This window comes from Lichenostomus cassidix, chromosome Z (assembly GCF_008360975.1).
Source record: "Lichenostomus cassidix isolate B80296 chromosome Z, HeHo_3.0, whole genome shotgun sequence".
Classification (NCBI taxonomy): domain Eukaryota; kingdom Metazoa; phylum Chordata; class Aves; order Passeriformes; family Meliphagidae; genus Lichenostomus; species Lichenostomus cassidix.
The window spans coordinates 48,908,250-48,934,893 of NC_139511.1; the positions used below are offsets into that span (position 1 = coordinate 48,908,250).

The following is a 26,644-nucleotide window of genomic DNA, read 5'->3' on the forward strand; positions in this document are numbered from 1 at the left end:
AGCAATCTCAAGATTCTGTCGGACTTTTAAGAAAAGCTTTTTTCAAAAACAAATGCTCCCCCAAATCTCTTCAAACATTTTTAAAGGGAGCTGTAATCTGTGCACACAGGCTTTCAGCTTTTCTCACATCAGCCTGCAGGTACCAAGTACAGAACCTTTGGCAGCAGAGCTGGGGTACACAGCGGGGAACGGTAGGGAGCTGCTGGCATTTGAGTTGTGGCTGCACCACCCTGTGTGCACTGTGACACAATGGGAACATGGTCTACAAAAGGCAATCAGTGGTCAACCACCCTGGCAGAAACAGAAACCAGGTCTCTTCAGTCCCCTCAGAACACTGACAGCACTAAAAATACAGACACCCTCCTAATTACAGACAGTAGAGCTGAGTCCCTCTCATATTCTGATTATTCACGATCAGCACTTATATATGATCATAATTGACTCGTGGAAGCAGTGAGGGGACACAAATACTTTTACAGCACACAAAACAAGTTCACTGGCTTTGCAACAGTACAGCACGACAAGTCTGGTATTTTTCCATTTTTCCAGTGAAGGAATACTTTGTCTTGGTCTTTGTGTGCTCTCAGTAGTGCAGACTACCAAGATGTCAGAAGCAGAAAGCAGCTGTAACACTGGCATGTCTGATCTACTTCAACAGGTTTGGAAGAAATGAAATGTAATTTATTACAGCCTATTTATCTCTGCAACAATTACCCTTCAAAACCCGAAGGAGAACAATGTAATTGAAGGTACATGCCTTCTTCCCTGCAGAAACCTCAAACAGCCTCAGGCAAGAGCCAATACAGATGTAGTACAAGGCATTAAAAGAGTGTTGGATGCTGTAGCTAGCAATTATCCTGGTATTTAAACAAATCTATCGCTCATCAGGAAAGCGTTTAGTGCAGTAGTCGGAGCGAGACAGGCTGACACGGAGCACAGCTACTTAACTGTCCCCTCCAGCGATTACACTTTCTCAACCTGAGAGTCATGTCAAATTAAATAACTACACATTGACTTTTCACTTCTATAAACATTAAGGTATGATTGACAATTCTTGGATGCTATAAGGTAGTCATTATAATCAGCCAACACACTGTTAGCTAATTTGCGGTGTAGCTTTTTTTTTCCCTATTCTAGGCCATTTCTTTTGGACTATTTTTACAGTGTCCTATAGATAACATCTGCTCTGACTCTTGGCAGGATCACCGTAACAAAATGTCACTGCTAGCACAAGATCTTTGTGTGAGAAAACAACATACAATTAAGTGACTTGTCCTGGCCTACAAAATACCTTTTCTTCTCTCTCAATCCTGGCCCACACTTACCCATTTAATTCAAATTTGAAGATGTCTGGACAGTCACAACTTAGACAGGAAAACTGCACTAAATACTGTTAATGTGGCATCTAGTCTATTTTTCCTAATTCCTGCCTTAACTCATTCAAATCTCTTTGGCCTACGTAAAGTAGACATGGCAGGAGCAAGGAGTCACCTGGCAGACTGGGAAATTAAATTACAACCTCTACAGAAGTGTTCTGAGTGGGTAATCATGAAGACCTCAAGCTTCGTGAGGCTGTTACAGCATCCCTGTGACAAGACATCACTTACTAACATCTGAAGACTGCAGCTTAATGAAGTTACTAGGAATCGAGCAGATACATAAAGAAGTTAAGGTTGTGAAGAAATACACCCCTTTGGTTTTATATGCAACATTGTGGTGCCTGAAAGCACTACGTTTTCAGTGACAGTTTTACTATCTACCGCACTATTTCAAGCCACAAAAGTAAAGAAAAGTTGTCCAAACTTTACCATCTCAAAATAAAAGGAGTAAAAAAATTCATAAATAATACTTAACACCTTTACCACCACTGCTGTCAACCCCTGCCCATCCTCTGCCCTCCCTCCTCTCTAAGATACCTCACCAGATTCGCTAAAGACTCTGGTCTTTATTTTATTTCTGGGAAATTTAATTTCCCAGTCTGCCAGGTGACTCCTTGCTCCTGCCATGTCTACTGTACATAGGCCAAAGAGATTTGAATGAGTTAAGGCAGGAATTAGGAAAAATAGACTAGATGCCACATTAACAGTATTTAGTGCAGTTTTCCTGTCTAAGTTGTGACTGTCCAGACATCTTCAAATTTGAATTAAACGTTTATTAAAAACATTTGATGGGCAGGCACACTGATGGTTGCCAAATTAAGAAAACCCATTAAGTAAAGAAGTAGGTGAGATCAATACTGTATCATTAAGCTAATTACGAATACAAATAAGACTAGAATGCTATTAGCAAGCCTGGAAGCATCGGTACTTACCTGAAGCTTTACCTTCATATTGGCTGTAGCAGACCAAAAGGTAAAGTTGACAGTGTTGGGATTTTTAGATAGACATAACAAATCAACTAAATAAAATTAGTACTAATGAACACATTTGTGAAAACTGTTCTGAGCTATAAAAGTACAATTTCATTGCAGGATTAGCACTTAAAGCCAAAACAAGTGTAGGAACTGAAAACAGCTGAGGAGGACAAACAATCTCTCCTGTCTCCTAGTCATCTCTATTGTCTGGTAGTAACAACTGCAGTCCCATCCCTTTTTGCACTTCAGAACTGTATTTAATACCTGAGCATGGGTCTCAGAAATCTAAAATTAAATATAACAGTATTTCAAATATGTCTCCCTTCTGGTTGAAAAGTCAGGCAATAATAAAACCAAAAGACTTCCGTGAAGATTCTAGAAAATGCCAGCTTTGTTTCAAACTCAGAAGATAAAGCAGCCACAGCACTGAAGACAGTGAAATATAACTTAATTCACAGGCTTTGCAGACCTGCACTGAAATAAAAATACAAAATCACAGGAAGCACTTAAAAACTTTGCTGATCTGTCTCAAGTATTTTCTTTTTTTTTCATCAGGTAACTACCACCAAAGTACCTAACTTTTACTGAAGCAAGTCGTTGCCCTTGCCTGTAGGCCAACCAGCACAGTGCGCTTTCCAGTTTATGCAGCCATTACTGTTTATCTCCAGAGGTATTTCTGACCACCAGATCCCCAAGACAGCACACATATCTTCCAAGACTCAGTCTCAGTTTACTGATACACGAAGTGTCCTGCTTATATTTTGCACTGACTTGCCACTTTGGAATTGGACAAAGGCACCGACTATTTTATCTTATTCTCCATGACCCTGTGTCCACACTGCAGTTGAAAGGACTAACACAAGCAGGGAGAACATGTGAAATCCCAGCACACAGCCAGGTGTACAGTAACTTCTGTGGTTTTTGTGTTTTGACATTTCTGCCTACGTTTTCCCGAAATCTTCTGCTCAAAGCTTCATCTTCCAAGCTCTAGGAGACATTCACACACAAGAAGTCCTACAAAACCCAAACTTTTTAAGCTCTGTTTCACTGGTTACCAGCCAACTGTGTATCTCCACCATAGATAGAAAACTTTCTGAAAATAAAATTTTTTGAAAATAAAAGGCTACTTCACTGAAGAGAAAATGCTAAAATGCAGCATTTTAACAAAATGCTGAAATACTTATTAAGTAACAGCATAAACATAAGACAGGGTCCCACCAGAGAAATGTGTATTTAAGCATACATAGTCTTCTTTGTATACAGAATATGCACATAGTGTATGTGTATCTATATATCCATGTATATCGATATGGGCACCCACACACAAGTGCAGGTATGTGTAGATAATATATATAATATATATAAAGCTAACTTTCAGTCCTCAGAAAACAAAAGCTATCCCCATATAACAGCCAAATTCCTACATAACTCAATTTCGACATCTCATCTGGTGTGAACTGCACTCATTCCTAGTGTAAACCCCAGCGCGCTCTGCAATGATATACTGTAATGTCACATCGCAATCTGGATTTACTATAAAGGGCTGCTGACGAGTTTCAGAGCAGTAAACATTGCTGCGAGGTGTATTTCACACTGAGCTGGTTTTTATGAAGAACACTTCACCGCCCAGCCACGGCACCCAGATGATGAATGGTGAAAGATGCATGACAAGCTTCATCATTGTTTGTAAATCTTAACTGTTCCTGCTCACTAACTCTGCAGGCAATTTTCAAAGACAGCGGCCGACAGAAGGACAGCACAGCTTTCCTGAAGGTTATTCAACTTGTACTTGGCCTGAGCTATGCCTGTGAGGAGCCCTGGAAATAAACTCGTCGGCTACACTGAAGCATAGAATTAAAAACGTTTGATGGGCAGGCACACTGATGGTTGCCAAATTAAGAAAACCCATTAAGTAGCCTTGGTGTCTCTCCTCTACCAAGCCCCACGGGGTTACATACATCATGTGCAGGCAACATATCCTGGTATTATTTACACATGCAATATAAATATGTATATTTATAAAACAGGCAGAATGAATGATGGGCTGTCTGGTCCTGCTCCCACATGACAATTCCCTGTTACCCTGTGCAGTTACACACAGGACCCCAACATCCCCCAGCAACTTTGCCCACTGCTTGTATGAATGCTACTTCTCTTCTCTCAGAAGTTTGCTTTTGTGACAGGGGAAGGAGATACAAAACTACTCATGGCATGTAAGCATGGCAGTGGGAACAGATGCTGCCCTTTTTTGTTTCTTCTGAGATCATTCTGGGAGCAGCACAATGGACGGCAACAACCTCTCAGAGTCACAATCTGGCTCCCTGCAAGAGGCAAGGCCAGTCTGTACTACAGAGCCTTCTTCTTCTTGACTTCTTCTTCTCCCTTTTACTTCAGAGCTCAGTAACAAATGCTTCTTTTGCTGGAGTTTCTCACAATCTGCACAAGGTTACTTGATAGGCAGAAGAAGCTGCAGAAGAACTAGCTCAGACCGAGACTCTCACCTGAGCTGAGAAACTGGCACGAACTGCAAGGGGGTGTAGACAGGCTCTCATACACTGAAAAGATTAGAGCTGAATATGGAGCTCTCTTTTAACCAGCCAAGTTACAAGGATGCAACTGCACATTAAAGTGAAGTGAAGAGGTGAGTGCTATCACTGTTACAATTACAAATCATGCCTGGGTAATCACTATCATCCTGACAAGACATCTTCATTTGTCTTATCACTTTGTGGGTAAGTCTGATAGCTGATTTCTATCAATTTCTGTTGCAGTGGGAAAAATTCTGTAACCAGAGGTAATAAAATCAGAAAATCAAACCCACACCAGGTGTAAAAGAAAGCAGCTCAACTGACAGTGTTTAATTTTTCCAGTGAAGGACCCAACACCCTTCAAAGCGTGAAGAAAAATCCCACACAGTCTCATCAGCTGTGGTTAACATCCACCATCTTACATAAAGAGCAGCTTGTCTATGCAGAAAGCCCTGCAGTGCAGTGGGTATAAGCCACTGGTCTCTCAACATGCAGTTCTAAAATGCTTGTAACTGCAGGAGGCACTGAGAAACCTCCTTCTGCTAAGAGAATGTAAAGCAGAAGAGGGAAGGTGTCCAGGGAATGCTAGCAGAGCCATCAGGTATTTCAGGATAGCACCCTGGCAGGTGGACAGAGAGATGCTGATACCCTATGCAGGACCCAGTCCTATCAAGGTGGCACCACTCTCCCACTGCCTGCTCTCTACTGCAGCCTCAACAAGGCTTTCCAAACTGGGACTGGTGAGACATTGCAAACTTCTTTTCATAGAAGGAAACTGAAGAAAGTAGAGATTTTAGCAGTACAAACAAATGTATTGCTTTGAATCTGTCACCTGCCTTTGCCAACAGCACCACTGATTTGAGCTTCCTCCGAGTAGAAGGATTTTCCTCAAGCCCTTGTTTCACAAACTCAAAGCCGGCAACTCGTAACAAAATGCAGGCCTCAGTTTCAAAGACCCTGCATCCTTTGATGCACACAAAATACTAAACAATGAACAAATACATCCTATGAGAAAAAAGTCTTTCTCTGACAACTATCCAGTCTAACCACCCTTCTTGGTGCACGTGGTTTTGCAGGTGTGTGGAGATGGGGTGCCACTGACATACGCTGAGGGTTCAGCCTATCCCACTCTCTCTTATTAGGATGCTGAAAAATGAGAACATTGACACACAGTCGCTTTCCACAAGAGCTTAATTTTCCTGCTAGGGGATGCTAAAGCCTCAGTCCAGAAGCATCTGTGTTTCTGCAAAAATAGGTGGATAGCCTTCAAAAGTAAAGTTTTTTCTACTGCTCTTGCAATAGGACCAGCAGCTTCTTCCAGACCAAACAGCAAGGGCTTGTCTGTCACCCTGACATGAATCAGCAAAACCTGTGAATCAGCAAAACTCATGAAACAAGCCTGTAATTCTGCCATCATCCAATGCAAAGCTGCTCTGTGTGCCTTTGAGTGAGCATAACATGTATGTTCCATTTAGAGAAGAAACTACTAAAATGAGCCTTTTAATCAGGACTGAACTAAAGCAGAATGGAAAATAAAGTTCGTATTACCTTATTTCCAAGAATTCCCACCAGTCCGTATAAAGTTATCTTATTATTGCTCACATCTTCACTAATACAACTTCATTCAGAACACAGACCAGTAGTTCATAAAAAGGCTTCAATACAGAGAAAAAGGAGTTACCAGAACTTATACTGAATATGCCTCACATTCTCAAATGTATTTTGACAGCTGCTGTTACAACTACTGAAATTATCAACTATGAATAATACAGCCATGAATCACAGTTAGCAACCTGCTTAGTTTAAAAGATAAAATAGGGCCATGCTCAACAACTGTTTGTTCAAATTTTTATTGAAAAAATAAAATTCAAATTTTTATTGAAAATGACATATTAAAAAGTCATTTGTCTAAAGAGATCTATAAAACATTGCAATGAGCATGCAAAACCAGCAATGTAATTACGGCATGTAGAAATGCAGCATGAAATCTGCTCACCACCCTTGTAATCAGTGCCAAAGGGAAGCTGCATGCAGCATAGCCATTGAGAACTGTAAGATGCAAAAATGAGAATGCACCAAAAAAAAAAGTTGCTCCAAGTTCAAGTGACTCACTTGAACTAACTGTTCTAGACCTACAGATTTATATCATTACCGCTTTCTTCTTCTTTTGCATTATTTCAAAATCAATTTCTAAAAGTCTGACGTAAAGTGAAGGTGGAAACTAGAAACTTGAGTTTTTAGCAAACACTGCTTGCTCTTTCATCATTAAGGACAAATATGCTTGAGTAGAGGTTACTTTTTAAGCAAAAGATGCACAGACATACATACATGACACACGAGTTAAATACTGCTGAACTTCTGGGTCCAAAATTTTATCCTCCCCATACACTCTGCTGCTGAAATCCCCTCCAAACTTAAGATGTATTTCTGATGATGCTCTACGAAGAGGTGCACAGGAAAGGAGAAGTGGTACCTCTCATACCTGACAACACCTGGACCGCCTGGGACTGAAACAGCTACTCTTAAGCTTACAGATTGTGGCTAGCCAGCTTACAGAAGAGAATTTGGGATATTCACTACAACTGTTCCCCAATTCCCAAGTGCTGTATTTGTACAGCTCTGTCAGTGCATCTTCCCAGCTGGCTGCAAGTTAAGAACAGAGAAGTTAAGATAGAGGCTTTTTGCTATTCTCTGCGGTAATTTCTCAGCCATATCAAACCAGCCTGCTTCATTTGCAGTGCTGTATTAGTAACTTCGATGCTTGCAGAAAGCAGTTCAGGTTCAAGGACACAGTCTCAGTGACCTTTTGCTTACCAGGACTTCTTGACCTTTCCGATCCTACAGGTAGGTACCACCTGTGGTTTGAAGTGTTACTTGTTTGGCACGGCATTCATTTCAAGGGCACATGCTAATGTAAAATAAGATATATAGGAGGCTGCAAAAAAAGGGGAATAACTTTGGTGCACAAAAACTCAGCTGGAAAGAAAACATCCACACTTTGCATCTCTCTAGCATGTTTTGGGGGCACATAGAATTCCTTGCATTCCAGCAATGCCTTGACAAAGTGAAACTTTTTATCTTAAGCAGGGAGACTGCTTCCAACATGCCCCTTCTTGTGGGCCTGCTGGAAGAGGCTCTTTACAGAGCTGCTACAGATTGGCCAGGCTTCCCCTATGGCTCTGTACTGCTGTTGACACAGCATCGAAGCAGAGATGCAAGGCTGAGTCCTTAAATGCAGATCCTGGAAATATCTGTGTCACTTTCATTTCCACAACTGTAAAACTGGGGAGACCTGCTATTTGAATTCTAGAAGGGACTGTGAAAAAAATCTTTTAGTGCTGGAAGCTGTCATGCTGACAAAAAAAACCCCTATTACCAGAAATGTTCTTTTTCATAAAATGGTGTTTGCTTATTTATACAAAACTGCTAGTGTTTTCTCCATCTAAGTATTATCTTTTCTTACGTGTGTTTGGAAGGACTTTCAGACTCCTGCTTAATGTTTAAGATGCAAACACAGCACTGCTTCAGTGCTTCACTACTTGTGTTTCCAACTACCACAACACTTTAGGAAAGGAAAATAAAAAATTCAAATCTGTCCAGCAGCCAGAACAAAATTTTAAATGCAAGAGATTGTTTTCACCGTGGCTAGACATGTAGTGTAATTGTCTCAACATTTCACACAATGATGACTTAAGAGGAGGTTTTACTCCATGCAAACTTTAGGACCAGGTAACTACTCTAAAATCTGAAGTGTCTGCAGATACAGGGATGTTTATCCTTCGCATCTTTCTAAATGAATGTTATATTTTTCTGCCACTTTCCCAAACCCAGGAAACACTTTCATAGATACGCAAGTGCTGAAACTTTACACAGTGGAAAGAGGACCCAGAGTGAGGCACGTGCCTTGCATGTGCTTTCTTGCTCTCTCAAACCAAGGTCTTGCACAGGTTATTTCACAAGTGTAAGTGCTGGAGAGGCAGTGGAAGGTATTAGTCTCATCTGGGCAGTAAGCCAATCCTAAAAAGGCTCATTTGAAAAAAAACACAAAACCAAAACCAAACAAAACAACAAGAACAAAAACAAAACAACAAAACAAAACAAAAACCCACTCACAAAAACCAAACAAAAACCACAAAAACCAACAAAACAAACAAAAAAAATCCAGTAACAACAAACAAAAAAAATAAACTAAACAAAAATCCACAGAAAAGCCCCAACAAAACAAACAAACAAAAAATCCAGTAAAAACAACAACAACAAAACCAACCAACCAAACAAAACCAAAACAAACGAACGACCAAAAAAGCATGCAACTGTCCCAGAGAAATCAATGGGAATAAGGTACTTGGCTTTTGGAGATGAAATAGCTTGTTGTACCCCACTCTCATTTCCCTACTTCTCAACTTGTCTTCCAAAAGTTTTAAACTATGCTTTGCATGCACAAGACTTTAACAACAACTTCTCACATGGACTTTCCTCCCATTGCTCCTGCAGGAAAAAGGAGAAGGAAGTATTCTGCAGTACTGAATACAAAATCCACCTACTACCTAGAACTTACTGTCTAAAACTTAAAACTTGGTTTTAAGTTTTAGACAGTAAAACCTGAGAAAGTCCTCTAAAAGGGGAGAGAAAGTCTGAGAAAGTCCTCTAAAAATATTCTTTTGCCATTTGTCACTGGCTTATCAACTTTTTCTCCTGATTTTTTCCCAGTTTCTGCTGAAAGGACAGGAGCTGTGCTTAGCTAGAAGCAAAACATTTCATTTGGAAACACTTCAGACTGCAAGGAGGTTGACTGGTGGTATTTTGCCACTCAGAAAATATCAGTCCATTACTATACGCAAAACACTGTAACATTCCATGACGGTCCTATACAAGTGCTAGAAGTTTCCTGAGATCTTCACATCATTGATAGAAAGACAGACAGTGTAGATCAGTGATCTGCTAGATCATCTCTCCTCCCTTTTATTGTAACTGGTCTAAGCAGGCACTTAACTTACCAGAACAAAATTAATTAAATGGTCTGACTCAAATATCAAGATAACACATGAATTGGCAAAGCCTCTATAATGCTGAAGTTGCAGCTGAAGTGTGGGTAATAGACTGTGTGTGTGTTTTGTAAGACCACTGCAGATTCATGCCTGGGAATTTAATAGCCATTTTTACTAAAGATGTGCACTTCAGATGTTTTGAAAATGTGGCTAAAAAAATCAGGTTTTTGACCTGTAGCTCTTCTAGGCACATTGATATCCTTCTGCAACATTTTTGGGTTAACAGTACATAAGTTCTCACAGACATCTCAAAAATATAGTCATAAGCTTTGCTGCAGGAGTTTAGGTGAAGTTTCACAGTCTACATTATATACCAAATTGGATTAGATGATCCTAATGTTCACTTCTGGATCTAAAATCCGTAAACACTTATATTTAGGAAGAATGGAAGCCTCTGAGCATGCTTATCACTTCAAACAAACAAAAGGAATGAATGAAATATGATTTGTTTCTTTAAAACGTGCACTAGAGTTGTCTTCAGCAACGAGCAACAACTAACCCTGAAGAAACGTCACTAGGCTTCATAGCAGAGAAGTCAGGCACTGGACAAAGAGCTCAGCCCAACAATCAACAGAGAAATATTTAAGGATGTGTCTTTTGTAGGAGACAGCAACTGCAGTATGTGCAGTCAGTACTTTGGGGAAACGACCCACCCTAACACACAGGATCCACTCAGCACTCACACAGGTGACAATAAGAAGGCAAAAAAGCCTCTAACTCCCTGAGGTCTGTGAAAAGCACTGGAAGAAAAATGTCATGGAGAGTAAATAACGTATTTACTGGGCATATTATCTTGTCTGTAGACAGAAAAAGTAAAAACAGTCATCTCCTCCAAGAACATGCATAAGAAAAGAGAAGATGTTTCTAAGAAGCCTGTTGGCTATGATCCTGCTCACAGGCTCAAATTTCTTCCAGAAACATTGGTGCCTCTTTCACCCACTAGCTCCCTGCTATGGAAAAACACTTCTTCAGAGTCTGGAAAATGCTGTTTGATCTCAGTAAATTACATCTCACTGCTTGTCGGTTTCTGATTGATGGTGTAACTTAGGGAACAATATCTGTGTGTGGAATAGTGTCTGGAGAAGCAGTCAGGGATTATTGAAAATACAGTATTTATGCAGTTTAAAAATCAGTGGAACATTACGTGTAATTTTTTTCTAGAGTGATGAAAAATTACTGAAGTGCATTTGGGAACAAAGGGTATAAGGTCTTTTGTCTATTTTTAAAAACACTCGCCTGGTAAGACTTCTTAGTGAGTTAGTAGTGATGGATGCAAGAAAGAGTGTCAACCGCAGTTGAGCATAAAACCAAATGCTTCTCCAACCAATGGGCAGAAAGGAAGACGTCACTGTTCATTGGTGGTTAGAAAAGAGGGAATAAAATGAAGTGGAAGAAAAGAGAAGGAAAATGAACCAAGGATCACTGATTTCTCTAAGCCATTTAAAACTACTGGAGAAGGAGGAAAAGTCTAAGGTTTCATCACACCGTGTGTTGTTTCTTCATCTATCTGATGTGTCACAGTTAGTTGGAAGACTTTCAGACACAGCCACTACGAAATAACAGCCACCTCCTCAACATAAATGATTCTAAAGTCAGTGAGTATCAGGGTTCAGTGCCAACTTACACAAGCCACAGGTATGACTTTACAGACGCTTCACCTTCCAAAACATCATTTGAATCCTTAGGTCACAAGGATTGTCAGGACACAACCACAGAATACAAATGGAAACAGACACCACAACTTCAGCCACAGAAAGACCATGACTGAAAACAATTATGGAACCTACACAGCATACATCCTTCCACCAGACAGAAAGAGAAGAAGACTAATTTAAACACGGAAGGAGACCAAAGAAGCATGGGAGGATGGATGCTGTTACCAGTGTAATAGCAAAAAAAGACTCTGTAAAAAAAAGCAAACCAGAACAACCCACTAAAACCTGGCAAGTGTAAAGTAAATTAAAATAAATACTTCCTACAGATCATACAACATTGAACTGCCAAGTTCATGGACTGGTACGGAGAAAACAAAATGTGTGGAAAGCTTATTGTCCTGGCTCAGGCTACCTTTGAATGCTGAAGATTTTGTTCTCTGTTTCTCTTCTTGTGTCTCTAGCATCAGTTACTGACCAGATTCAGTGATGGAGAGGCAGCTCAGTGGAGGTGGATTACTCCAGACTCTGTGAGCACCTGTGTGAGCACTCTGCTACAGGAGTAAGGGAGCAAGGAGGAACAACGAAGCGAGAGAAACACTGTCAAAACCACAGGGTAAATTCACCAGTGCTGGAAAGTACTGCACATTACTGTAATCCTTAGGAGGGCATGAAACACAGTATGGAAAGACTGATTTATCTGCAGTAGTTTTAAATAAAATGGAAGGAAGTCTGTAAAGGGTTTCATTATATGGTTGGGATGCAGGAGCAGTTCCTACATACGGTTCAAAAAGAAAGCATGGCAGAGGCTCAGTGGGAGGCCTGTGGAAAAAAACCACAGACAGCACTTCTGAGAGGAAATATTATTCTGAGGTTGGAGCAAAGATCATTATTTGCTCCTGTGAGAGAGCCAAGCGGTAAGCACCAAAGACAGCACCTCACGTGACTGTACAACTTAAGAGATACACATAGGTGGAGAAGGTACAACTGACTAGACTACTGAACCATGAGGCTTCTGAAGTACAAGCTTGCACAACTGCACACCATCGTCAGCCTTATCACCACACTATGAGCCTTCCAGAAATCAGCCACTATCTCTAAAACAGCTACTTTCTGATGCTTAGCTTCCTTCCCAGCAGCAACCCACTCCTCCTGAGTGCGGGTCCAAGGCAAGGTGGTCCCATGCACCCCAGTGGGTGTACTTACCTCTCGCTTTTGACTCCGAGGAGGAAGGGATGTCCTCAGAGGTCAGAATTTGGGGGAGGCACATGGGAGCACCAACCCCCTGCCCCAGGTAGGAAGCAGGTGGGTAGTAAGAACACATGCGGTACTGCGAGCTGACAGCATGGTGTCTCTCCATGCCCTTCACCTGTTGGGAGAGAGAAATAAACAGCAGCCTGTGAAAGCCAAGCCCCAGCGCCACAGGAGCACCCCACTACCCACCTCCCACCCCCTGCAATGGCTTTGAAGGAAGTCACAGTGGGTGGGTGGGAAGTAAAATTCTGACATGCTGGCCTTGGGTTTTTGGTTTAGTGGGTTCAGTGTGCCCATACTGACCAGCTACAGGTGGCGTGGTATGGGATGTGACCCAGCAGCAGCACCAGCAGCATACCTCTGGGTGTTTTATCTTACTGCAGATGGAGATACATCTGGCACACGAGCAAACACCCTTCACTGCAAGCAGCCTCCTGCCAAGTCCCCAGATTACGGCACAGACAAGTGTATACACCTGGCCACTGTCAGAGGTTAAATGTCCATCCAGCTCCTACACCTCCCCAAAGATTAACCCATCTCAGACTGGTGGTAATTGCTCTGGGTGGCTAAGGCAGACAGTCCTATCAACTGACTCTGACAGGACACCTTCCATGGCATTGAGCGCACACACACACACACACACACGCACGCACGCATTTTCTTACAACACCAACACACACACACACACACATGCACAAACAAACACAGTTTTTCTTACAACACCATTAGATGGGAAAAATATTTTCCTGAGTTACCAAAAAAGATCACATCATATTTAGACTACACAGGAAGCCAGCAGTGGAGCCACAGCTGGACACGAGCCAGCAGGTCTGCCATGTCAGCACAGCGTCCACCAGACAACCCCTACTCCCTTTCTGCAGACTGCAGCAAACTGGCAACACACAGAAATCAAAGATTATTCTACTCCAATGGCCTGAAATAATGCAAACTGATGTCCTCAGAGAAGTAGCAATGCTTTTTTTGTGTTTTATGAAAGAACTACCAACTACTATTGTTGCAAAGCCCTACAATGCAATGTGGCCTCCATGCTCCAAAAAATGTAGCCAAAACACTTCACAAGATTAACACTTTTAACAGAAAAGGTACCACTAGCTGGTTTCCCTAAGTACGCAGGGAAGTGAATGATTGAAAGACAGAAAGATTCTGGGCAGAGACAAAATATCAGAGTTTTGATAGTTATGATAGCAGCAGTGCCAACAATAATACACACCCAGCTATGCCATTAGACAATGTCTGTGTAAGCCTTTGACAGCAATTGTTTGACAGCCTTTTTAGCTATGTCTCACCTCAGCTGAAGCAGCTCTGCCTGCACCACTGTGGCTCCCTCGGGTCGCAGCCAGCTGTGCCTGGAGCCCTGCCCCATGGCCACTCCCAGGCTGCAAAGCTCAGCACCAGGGAGCAGGGGAGGCGGGTTGTGAACCTGCTCTCCCAGATGGCTGCCCCACACCAGCAGACCTCCAGCGTCTGGTCCTGGCAGTAGGAGCCACCAGCACCTCCAAGAAACAGCCAGAATGCAGTCACTCCTTGTTTTCCAGGGGTCCCCATAAGAATTCTGTATTCATTTTCATATGCCTAGCTGGAAATAACGTGGTCCAAGCCACATAAAATCCTGTTGGTACCCTCTGAGGCAGGTTTGCAGTGAGATTAAGTGCAGAGAGAGAGAGAATGGTGGCTGTTCACAGGAAGCAAAGTGCATCTCTGGCCAACTTCTGACAGCAGCACAGTTGCACGTACTTGCACGTGTACTGAGGGACTTGCTTTTAGCCTGTGCAAGTCGAAGAGTTTTTCTATTATAAAATAAAGCAATACTTGAAATTTTTGGTTTTCTACCTCCACATGTAGACAAAGTTCAACACGCACTGAAGTTTCATCCAGAATAAACAGTAAATTGCTCCTCCAAAACTTAATGAGTCATCCTGAGGAAGCCTGAACTCAAAAGAACCATTGACATCTCCTCACGTCTTCTGACAAAGGGCACTTCTCCTCTTTGGAAACAAGACTCCCTCAACAAAACCCAGGTGGCCTCTGTGCAATACAAACCGCCCAAAAGCACAGTCTGAAGGGTATTTTGAATCTGCACATATGCAAAGCTAAGGAGCCAAGAGCTCTAGAAGTACCGGGGGAAAAAAAAGTTAGCAAACTCCTCTCTGCCTGCTGTGTTGCACACACTGTCTTCCTTCCCTTGGTGGGGCAGGGCAGCATCCACGGACCTCCCCTCACATCTCCACCCCTCCCTTGTGCAAGGCCATGTGTGCACACATACAGCTGAGGGAAGGCTGGCTGCAGGAGACAGCATTATTTCAGCTGTAACAAAATGGAGGGATCACTCCCTGGCACTGAAGCAATCATGCGCACGTTTCCCCTCCCTGTACAGTGGATGCAGTGATCCACCTCCTTTCAAAGCTTTTTTAAGGGGTTTTCTCCATTTCTTAAAAAAACAACTCACCTAAAATCTCTAGATGCAATGAATTATTACTACTATTATTATTAGTGTGTGGTAGCTGGCTAGCAAGAGACATGTTTTATAATCTTATTACCCACACCAAGTCTATGAACCACAGTTCGACCGACAGCCAGAGACTTGGCTCTGCAAAGAATATGCTGTGTATTAACCACCGAAGAAAATCTAGAAGCTTTTGGTTTTGTTTTATTAAACTACTTAGAATCCACACCACAGTAAATCTGAATCATAAGGTTTCCTTTTTATAGTGCTTAGCAATCCTATTTTACAGTAACAATAAAAAAGCAACCAGTTGTAAAAAGTCTTGACCTTAGCACTGCATTAAAAAGAGGGCTTAGGAGACCACTACCAAATGAGAAGGGACATTTGCTCTGTATTAAGTCCTGCAGCTCTGTGGAATCCTTGCAGGTTTTTGGGTGCCAGAAAGGGATATCAAGAAAGCGTTGGGGAGGCCCTGGCATATTCAGATTATTTTCAATCTGGGGCAATCAGCCTTCCAAATGCTACAGTAAGGCAGAAGATTTGGGATCCTGCCCTAGGTCCTGTCCAGGGGGAATGCTGGGGTCATGCAGGGATCACAGGAGGAGAATGCCTGGCCTTCTGGGGTCTCCATCTGCCTCCCTTGCCCCTTCCAGCCCTACAACAAAGCTGAGACAGGCATGAGCTGGGACAGTCGCACAATCCACTCTGGTTTGTATCACTGCAGACTACATGCCAAAAGAACAAGGCATATTTTAGGTGAGCAAGAACTGTGGAATGGAAGGGCATGCATTGCTCTTTGCAGAGGGCAAGCCAAGTTCCTAAGTTGCTTCCCTTCCAGCCACACACTGCTTGTGTCCCGCTCCAGCTGCAGGACTCACCCAGTACCTCACAGACTTTAGTGGGAGACATACATCCTCAGAGCAGCACAGTTGATCTATGCAACATTTGCAGGTTCTCCTAAATTGTACAACACAGCACACACCTAGTAATGTTTTGAAACATGTACTGCAAGCAATGGTAGGATGCTTACAATTCATGAACAAATAAATATGGCTGATTAGGAGCCCACAAGCGTGGTGGAAATTCTTTCCCTGTGCCTTGTAAAGCTACTGTGAGGAATTGAGAGGCAGCTACAGTCTGCCCTTGCACAGACAAGCTGGCAACAGGACTTGATCATCACTGAGCAAAACAATCAGTGCAGCCCTCCAGCTATGTCCAACAGTGACAGAATACATAGCAAAACACAGGGAAAACATGAGAAAAATGCTCTTGCATCAGACCATTCCTGTGAAAAATCTTCCTCAACAGCTGGTGGAAGGGCATGTAAAGCCCAGCTCCTCCTTCCAAGCTTCTGGCAGCATCTGCATAACCTCTACATACCTTCTTCATGAAGAAAGGGCTGATGAGAGGAGGTGGCCAAACCAGAAACAGGGAAGCGTCAAAGCAGGCACGAAGTGGTGACTCACTTCTCTAGCCTGGGAAACGAGAAAATGGTCCAGTCCTTCCCAGATACTTACTCAGGCAAAACATCACCTGTGTAATTCTTTCATTTGCAGATGAAAGAACTGAGCGAGCCAACGTTATTTTAGCAGCATCTTCACACTTTATATTTGATCCTGACAATGGGGCTTATTTCCAAGAAGGACAAACAGGACACTACTCCTGGGTGACAAGGGCTGCAAAAATTTCAGAGCAACGCAGGAGATCAAACTGCAATCCTTCAGCTCTGCCACTGATGTGCCACATGATCTTTACCCAGGATTTCCATCCTTTTATCTTACCCATGACTCACCAAAAGCTTCCTTCAACCAAATTCAGTAATTATGGAAAAAACAGAGAAACTCCTGAAACCTCTGTCCTGATTTTGAAGTCAACTTAAGTGGGCATAAAATTGCATTTGTGTCATTGCTTGCAAACAACAGCATTCACAGTATGGTTTCTGGCACAGGCAAGAAGGCATCTGCTGGTCAATGAAATAGAAATCCAGACATCTATAATCTCCGCTCTGTCACCTGTGAGCTGTGTGATTGTGGCGAGTTATTTAACACTTCCCTGCCTCAGTTTCTGCAGTTATAAACCAGGGTTGCTGCTACTCTCCCACCTTGCAGTGCTACTGCCCATGTGGTGCCCCCTCACAACTACTGTTGCACTTACGCTGCCCATGGTGTTTCATTCCTAAAACCTGCTAAGCATGTTTTCCAGTACAAGGAAAAAATGAGTCTATGATACCCTGCCTTGACTTACTTTGATTCTAGCACAGAAAATACAAGAGACATCTATATTTGTCCCTCCTTGATAGACAAACTTAATTAACCTTTGCTATTCTGTTCCAACCTATTCTTTTAGACAAAGGCAGTGACCCATAAACAATATGTTACCATCAGAATCTCAACTGCAGTGACACCTAGAGATATAGCCCTATCAGCAGTATTGGAAAATAAACCACTTAGATTAGCTCCTCCAAGAATTATGGATTGCATTCATGTCACACATGAGCTGTCAGAAACATTAGGATACTTTTAGCATAAATCTGTAGTGTGAAGGGTATGTTATGAATACAGTATATGATTCACTGCTTACACATAAAATTGGGACTGTCTTGGGTGACTTGCACAATGTGTATATATTTACACACACTTTACACTGACTTCTCGAGAGTAAGATTGCAATTTCTATAAGAAAGACAGGCTTTTTGGAGGAAAAGCTGGGCCAGAAACCAGAAGCAGGTGGCAGAAGTTGAAAAGAGCCACCTTTTTTCACTATCAAGTTGCTAGTCTTCAAACTCCTAGCTGTCCTATCACAGCCCCACTCTTCTGGATTTAATAAAAGACAGTTGTTTAAAATTTGGTACTTCTAAGAAATCCTTAAAAAGCAGTTTCCTACATCAGCAATACAAAATATTTTGTTTCCAAATGGTATATGTAAACCCCACATTAGAAAATTTCCCAGTCTCTCAAAAATATTTACTTTTGCTCCAAACTGGTTTAAGGAAAGAACAAAAAAGTTTAGGTTCTGGAATTCACAATACTGGTTTGCCAAGCTGCAGTAAAAGTTTAAAAAAAAAAAATTAAAAAGGAATTGCATGAAATTCTGAAATGTGTCCAAAACCTCCACACCAGCCTTAATCTTTACCAGGAGCAGTACCCCTGGAGTTAGGAGAGTAACAAAGAAAAAGCAGCCACTGGTCCTCAGATGTGAGGGCACATTCTGCATCTTGTTGATTTTTAATGATTTAACTGTATGAAGCAGAAGTTTTAACATTTTTGGGGTGATCTTGGCTCACAATGAGTCCAGATTAGAGGTGCAGTGTGGATCGTGCACCAGCAGTTTGCCAGCTTAGAAAATCAGGTCAGATTAGATCGAGTCGTGTCCTTCAAGGTTTTACTGTTGCTGTGATAGAAAAGGCTGCAATCACCCCAGAAGCATCACCTTCCAAGTACACCAACCTGCTCTGACCTGCAGTACTTATGCTGGCAAACTGATTTTACTGTTAATTGGATTGAATGCACACCAATTCCCATTGTAATGAGCAATTACAAGAGCTTCAAGGGAGACTCTAGATGCTCACACAGGACTGGTGTGAAAGGAGATGTACAGTAACCACCAGATCTGCTACATTTCCTCCCAGCCTAGGCTTGTCTCTTCCTCGGGTGCAACACCAGACACATCTGATTATCTGCCTTAGAGCTGACAGGAGCAGCAGAATATAAATGACCAAAAGAGTTTCAACCAAAATAATAATCTTCATTATGTTTATCAAATCATGATGGATACAGCTTCTGGTAGGACTGCATATAGATGAACAAAACCTACAGAGAAATATATAAAATACTTGCACCTCTATGAATCCACTCAAGCATGCAAGCCTCTGCAAAGAACAAAGACTAATGAAATCTGACATTAATCTACATTAAAGATTCAGTGATTCAGTTTATTTGCCAATGCTCAATGATGCATTAATCCTCATCTCATCCCACACACACTCACATGTTTCCTCCCTGGCTATTCTCTCTTGCTCCCTAAATTCTGAAACAGCAGACAGCTGGGCTGCTCAAGGCCTTGTCTGCTTCCAGAAGTTAGCTTACTTCAAATATGCAATTTTCCCTGTGTGGTGATGAGTGAGCCTTCACCAAGGGAACTTGGAACAGCCAGGTGTCTTGTCTACCCATCTTAAACTAGAATATCTTCCAGTGAGCACACGTTGAAGAAACCCTCTTGTGAGTTCACACCTTAGCAAAACTACTGCCTGCTGTAACCAAAGCTGCCCTGCTTTGGTTACAGCAGGCACTGCCTAGCTATGATTCTGACAAAGAATCAAAAATCTAGAAGTTTGATCAAAACAGTTACAGCAATACAAGTCAGATAGGAAGATTCACTCATACTAGACTCTGGTTAAGAAAGCCTGTACATGTAAAAAATAAATTAAGTGAGTACAAGCAGCCCAGCAGAAGTCCCTGTGTAGGTAACAGCTTTCTGTTTCCCCTGGGGAGGATCAGCAAAACATCTTGAAGGTGTAAGCAAGGTCTGATTCCTCTCTGAGGATCAGGCTTTGAATGAAACTCTCCTTTAATTCCTTACTGTGCTTGACAGAAAAACTCACTAGTTATTCATCCTTCTCCATTTAACGCTATTTCTATGATCTTCCCTTGCTGGTAACCTCCATGCACAGAATCAATGCTCAACGACGTGCAGCAGCTGAGACCTTGTTCCCCTTGTAACAAACCATCTTCAGTGCCACATAGGGTTTTACAAGCTCAGCATCCCTGCACTCACTGCCATCAAATATTTTCTAGCTTAGCTCTCGCTGAAACTTCTTGTGGTTATTTGTGCAATGTTACGCTGTTGTAAGAGTACGCAAACCCTATGACTCGGAACTCTTCCAGCATAAACAATCCTACTTGTGTATCAGTCTGAGAAACAGCTTGTAAGTTACGTAACACTGACCTTGAACTACACTTAGCCCTACTGCACAGGAGAAGTGCGTTCTAGTTGTAGGACATTTAGAAGGTGACGAGACATCACTTCTACTGGCAGAAAGCAGCACCTTTATTCTCTCTGCACAGACATCTAACCAAAACAGCACGGAGGGATCCCAAAAGGTTTGCCCTGAAGAAATGAAAATCCTACATGAGGTAGATAATTAAATTCACATGAAGGTGAATAAGATCGTGATATATCCCACGAGGGCCATCCACAGCTTTGAGCCTGCTGGTGGAAAGAAAAAAGTCCTTTTAATAACAACCACCTCTTTTTTTCCTTATTTACCTCTTCAGTATCTCACTAATTTGAGTAGCACTTAAGCAGAAGTTAGTTTCTGCAGGGCCTGAAGAGAAAAAATAACAGAAACCATGCAACTGTTTTTATTTTTTTAAGGGGTGTGAAAGGTTCCACAAGCAACAAGCGATCTCACAAGTGAGACACAGACTCTGTAAGCCAAGACTTTTTATACAAATGACAGTACGTGATAACAGAACCACGCGGACACCACATCTTCATTCCAAAGTTTAACATACTTTAACATACTCACGTAGCTCTTCCTCAAACACTATGTGCTAGGTGGAGTGTGGGACTAGCAGACAGCACGAACATTATTTCCACAAGGCAAATGTCGCCACCCTTCATCTGTGTTGTGATGGCGTCTCCATGTGTCAGCAAGACAAGTGCTGCAAATGTTTGAGAAGTAACCCTCTATCTAAAATACTCTGCTTTACCAGGTCAACCCAATCAACTAAAATAAAAGAGTTAAAAAAGCATTTGGCACCTCACCCCATCACCATGCACAAAATCCTGTAGCTTGCCTTTGACTAATTTTCTCCTGGGTCTGGTGATCAAATCCACCAGCCAGAGACGATACTATCAAATGAAAACGTGTACCTTCATGTATCAACACACTGAGAAAATAAATTTCTCATGGTGTGGTCTGGCACCCCAGAAGGAAGAGAGACAGCTCTTTATCCCATACAGCTGTACTCATGGCAAAAAAAGGGACATGGAACAGTAATAAATGCTACAGTAACTGTAATCACCCTGGTGCTAGTTTCAGCTCCTCAGTATCAAAAATTAAAATGCCCTTTTGGAGCTGGGCCCTGTGAAAGAGAGGCCCGGCTAGAGAAACTCTCTGTCAGCAGACGGGATGACCTATGTGTTCCCTTATGCAAGGAGGTTCTGGTGGACATTTCACTGTTGAGTGGTTTCACAACACAGCCTTTGCTGAAGCAGCCTGCCCTCTCTTGATGCTCTACAGAAGAGGTCTGCCCTCTCCTGTCCTTAGTCAAGGGACACAGGCATACACACACTCAGAGGGTATAGCCTTACCAGTTCAATCTCAGATGGAAAAAGCATCTCTGCAGTCCAAAACCAAACAGTCCCAGAGTCACTGAAATGTTTCCACTTTGCCAAGAGTCTCCAGCATTGGCAGATTTCCCCTTTTCCCAGTTTCTGACTGGTACCAAGTTGGTGGCTACAATTATCAAGTCCTAGAGTGAGAGGGCTTGATTTTTAGGATATAAATATCCTAACTAATGTACATGGATCTCTGGTTTGAACCTCTCAGGTACTGCCTGAGGTTCATGTGAACATGAACTACACAAGTCAAAATCACAAGCTCTGGAACTGTCATTGCCAGAACACACAATTAGCAATACACCATGTCACATTCAGCCGATTGCCACCAAACCACCGCACAACAGCATGTTCTCCTGGGTCACCTCAGAGCCTCAGATGAGAAACATTAAAAAAACATGTGCTTCTGAAGAGCAAAGCCTCCTGGAAATCACACCTGAGGCTCTCAGGATGTTATGCTGGCCAATTGAGTTGGACTCTTTTTCTGGAAAACAATCCATACTCAACTGTGACATAATACAGACGATAAAATCAAGTGAGTGCCCTTTGTGCTTGTGGCACATAACCACTGTCCAACTATGTAATTGTTTTTGCTGTGCGGCATTGCAACCACCCATTCTGTCTAACTTTCTTAAAATAGGTCCCAAACCCACCCTGGAATACAGTTCTGGTTTTGCAGTGCCACAAAACCAGCAAACACGAGGTCAGAGACAGCCCAAGAAAGAGCTTACTGTCCACCTCACTCTTCCTCGTAACTCCTCTGTAAGATCATACCTGCCACTGTTTTCCTGACTGGCTCGGCATGTATGATGCTGGGAGACTTCGAAGGCTGTTCTTCATGGCCGACCCTACAATAGTACTCCCTGTCTCACTCGAGGAAGGCTCACTGGCCACTGCCATCTGGTACTGGGAGTAGTTGTACAGGTTATTGTAACAAGGATACAGAGACGGCTGGTAAAAACTGCTGTAGTAGGCGGAGTCCACGACCAACTCAGACGTGCTCTCCAAGTGCCCTCTGCTGGGGATGGAAGGGATGTCCTGAATGAGCATGCGTCCCTCTGGAAAAGAAAAAAAAGACTATTAACTTTCACCTTCTGATGAGCTACTACTCCTCCCAAAGGCTGGATAGAGCGTGGTAAATAAGAAGAAGTAGGAGCTGAAAGCGAAACATGGCTGGGTGTTTGACGGAAGCTGAAGTGCACCAACAACTACTCAACGTCCAAGACTGTGACCTACACACACCACAGACCGTATAAAAGCAGACAAAACCAACAGCAGTTTAAGACAATGCTCAGAATCCTCAGTCAGCACCAACGGTGGCAATAACAATTTACATCATCTAATTCTGTAGTCCCCTATTACTTTTTAACCTGTAACAGTGTGCCAAGTTTCTTTTAACCCTCTGGAAGCAGAAAGGATCTAGCAACAAAATGACTCCTCTCAACCAGCGTCCTGAAGGTGAGAGGACACTTTCTGAACATGCCTCTAGGAAGGGCAAACAGCCACAAGGTAAGAGAAGTTGCAGCAGGGGAAGTACCACATGATCAGCCTAGGTGTCCCAGAAACCCACATGCCACCTGTGAGCAGTGATGTCCTCAATCCTTGCTGAGTCTTCATACCCAAATTTAGCTCCTGTGTGTACCTACAAAACCACAGAGCAGAACAAGATCCCCCACCACCAAAAGAGGAGAGGAGAAGGGTATTGCTCATGACTTGCTGTATGCACGCTAGAGTGTTTCCAGAACAGAGATCAGCAGGCTGCACTCCCCACAAGCAAGGTCTGCCTCCCTGTCATTCCCTAAGTTGGGGCTGTTTCTCAGACAATGTTTTAAGCCATGATTTCCCTACTCTACTGTCAACCAGCGCATTGCAATATTTGCAAGAATGAAAAATGGACAGTGCTTGTTGGTACTGTTGCACAGACAAGCTCTCTCTTGAAATGCAGCATCAGTTACATCATCAAGCTGGACACAACAAAAAACTGCCACAATCTTACACACATTTACAAGGGAAAAAATTGAATATCTAAAGCCCACCATATCTGCAGCTCTGGTTCCAGTCTGCATTTCTGTAAACCTGCCCTGTACCAGTTCTCTGTAAGGAGCTCCTGTTTTTCCCATGGTGTTGTCCAACTGTTATGTGGAGGAGAAAACCATGTGGCTTAAACCACCCTGATGAACTCCCAAGAACTATCAGTATGGACACAAAGCAGCATGGGCAACAGACACACAGGAAATAACAGCCCTAAAAGACATTTCCTGCAGGCTTAGTTTGTTTTGGATCTTGCTGTTGGTGTACCTGTATCTTGGTTACTTGCCTGTAGAAGGAATACGGTGGTATTCACCAGCCTCTGAGTTGTGACTGTACTGTGTATTAGCTGCATACTAGATCCAACCATCAGTTTTACCAATTATTGCCATTTATAATGCAATTGTGTTTCACTTCTTCAGCAGTAATGAAAGCTTTCTGCAAACGTGGATCATCTCCTTACAGGTCCCTAAATTAAACAGTGCCCCCATTCAATTCTCACTGACATTCTGTTGATATCAATTAGATATATATGTTTATTAGCAAAGAGTGTTCTATGCCTTCTGCACTTGATTTTCCTGCAGAACCAGAACCTGCTGGCTTTGTTTATCTGGAGTATTTCTCAAATATGCACAAAGAACAGAAGTGCCTGCAATGCCACAGAAGACTTTTCACAGTTTCTGCACCTTCATTTATATAATTTTTTAAACTGCTATTATTCTGCTTCTGGGCAAGACTCGGATCCTTTTGTCTGTGTCTTTGATAAAATCAGAACTTAGACCACTGGCACAACACAAGCCTGGCTCCCCTCTCAAAATTTACCTCTCAAATAAAGCTGCATTCCAATTGCTCTGCTTTACACGTTGCAAAATACAAGCCAAAAGCAAAATCCTCCAACACATTCCTTGCTGGGATACAGATTTCATATGACAGACACATGCAAGGCAGTTGTCTGCTGAACTCCTGACAGGGCTATATTAAGCTGCACAAATGCACCATTTCTCCTAAAACCTATGCAGTGTCTTTCAATTTACAGTGCATCATTAGAAAGGCTACTGCTTAAAAATATTAAAAATACTAGCACCAGGAAGATGAGGTCTATTTACACCTACATGATCTGGACGAGGGGATCAAGATTATCCTCAGTCAGTTCACAGACAACACTAAGTCAGGTGGGAGTGTTGATCTGCTGGAGGGCAGGAAGGCTCTGCAGAGGGAGCTGGACAGGCTGGATCATGGGCCAAGGCCAATGGTGTGAAGTTCAACAAAGCCAGTGTGTGCCCAGGTGGCCAAGAAGGCCAATGTCATCCTGGCCTTGATGAGCAATAGTGTGGCCAGCAGGACCAAGGCAGGGATTGGCCCCCTGTACTCAGCACCGGTGAGGCCACACCTCAAATCCTGCGCTCACTTCTGGGCTCCTCACTAGAAGGAAGCCACTAAGGTGCTGAAGCATGTCCAGAGAAGGGCAATGGAGCTGGGGAAGGGTCTGGAGCACAAGTCGTATGAGGGGTGACTGAAGGAGCTGGGGTTGTTCACCCTGGAAAAAAGGAGACCTCAGGGGGACCTTATAACTCTCTACAACTGCCTGAAAGGAGGCTGTAGCCAGGTTCGGTTTGTCTTCTCCCAGGCAACAAGTGGCAGGATGAGAGGACACAGCCTCAAGGTGGGTCAGTGACAGTTCAGGCTGGACATCAGGAAGAACTTAAGAGAAAGGGTTGTTAAGCATTGGAATGGGCTGCCCACTGAAGTGGCAGAATCACCATTCCTGGAGGGTTTCAAGAAATGACTGGATGCTGCACTAAGTGCTGTGGTCAAGATGACAAGGTGGTGATGGGTCAAAGGCTGGACTTGATGATCTTAAGAGGTCTTTTCTAACCTAAATATTTCCATGATTCTGATTCTGTAATATGTAGGAAAGAAGAGCCACTTTAAGTGCCAGCAGCTTAAAGGAAGAGAGGGAGAAAGTAGCAGGTTTTGTTGCAAAGTTTGGAAAGGTCTTATGCACTACACTTGCTAACATGGGACAAGATGGGCCAGGCTAGAACAGAAACCTACCCATAGCTATCATCCACCAAATCACACAAGCATTACCGATGCTTCTGTGATGTTCTAGTGGCTGTTAGTGCTACAGCTCCCTCCTGAAGAGCAGCAGTGGGAGTATTTTGCTGCATTAAGAAGCAGAAAAACATAAAATGCTTTCTGATCCTTCTTTTCTCTTTCTACCTCCTAGCTGTGGTTTGGGCTACCATAACTTGGCACCAGAAGTGCAAAAGGTTTGACTAGTCACCCACTTTCTTTTATGTAAGTGCACAACACCCACCAGTGGTTCAGAGCTCAGGGCCATTACAGACACACCAGAAGTACCCGCTGCTTTCTTTCTGCTGTCCCTCCATGCTCCACTACCTCCATGCTCCACTACCTTTCTACTGTCCTCCATGCTTAACACTACCATCAGCTGCCATCTCCTGGTCTCTAGAGCCTGGTTCATTCAGCCACCCATGCACCATATGCATAAATCCCCAGGTATCAGCAGCCTGGGGCATTTTTCTCTCATAAACCCAGAGCTATGAAATCCATGATCCTCGTAACATCTCTGGCACGCAACCCTTCTGAGCTGCAGGGCTACACCACAGGGATGTGCCCCAGCAGATTAACAACAGAAATAGGAGCCAGAAGAAAAGTTCAAATAAAGGGAAAGACACATCCAACTCCTTGATGAACTAGGACTCTTGTGCCAGCACTGGAAATACATCTGTAAGAGCTAGTTTTCCCTAAATCCCATGACATCATGCTTCTGAACATGGAAGGACAGACCTATAGGAATCACTGTTTCTAACTATCTAGCTGGGGATCCTCTGACTGGTCTTTTTTGGCCTGTACCTGTAAAGCTAGACTTGTACCTACAGGCTGAACCTTCCTGCAGCCTCATCTGCAGCAGCTCAACCAGCAAAGTGTTCTCCTCGAGGGAGGCTGTC

At 42.9% G+C, this 26,644-nt stretch overlaps 1 protein-coding gene across 1 annotated transcript in view; it reads right to left on the bottom strand.

Moving 5' to 3' along the window:
• Positions 1 to 26,644, bottom strand: part of DMRT1 (doublesex and mab-3 related transcription factor 1) — a 60,772-nt gene that overhangs the window by 14,169 nt on the left and 19,959 nt on the right. The window contains exons 3-4 of the mRNA XM_085041991.1: positions 22,416 to 22,699; positions 12,788 to 12,950 (exon numbers count right to left, since the gene is read on the bottom strand). Coding sequence (XP_084898117.1) covers positions 12,788 to 12,950; positions 22,416 to 22,699 — 447 coding nt within the window. The remainder of the gene's footprint in view (positions 1 to 12,787; positions 12,951 to 22,415; positions 22,700 to 26,644) is intronic.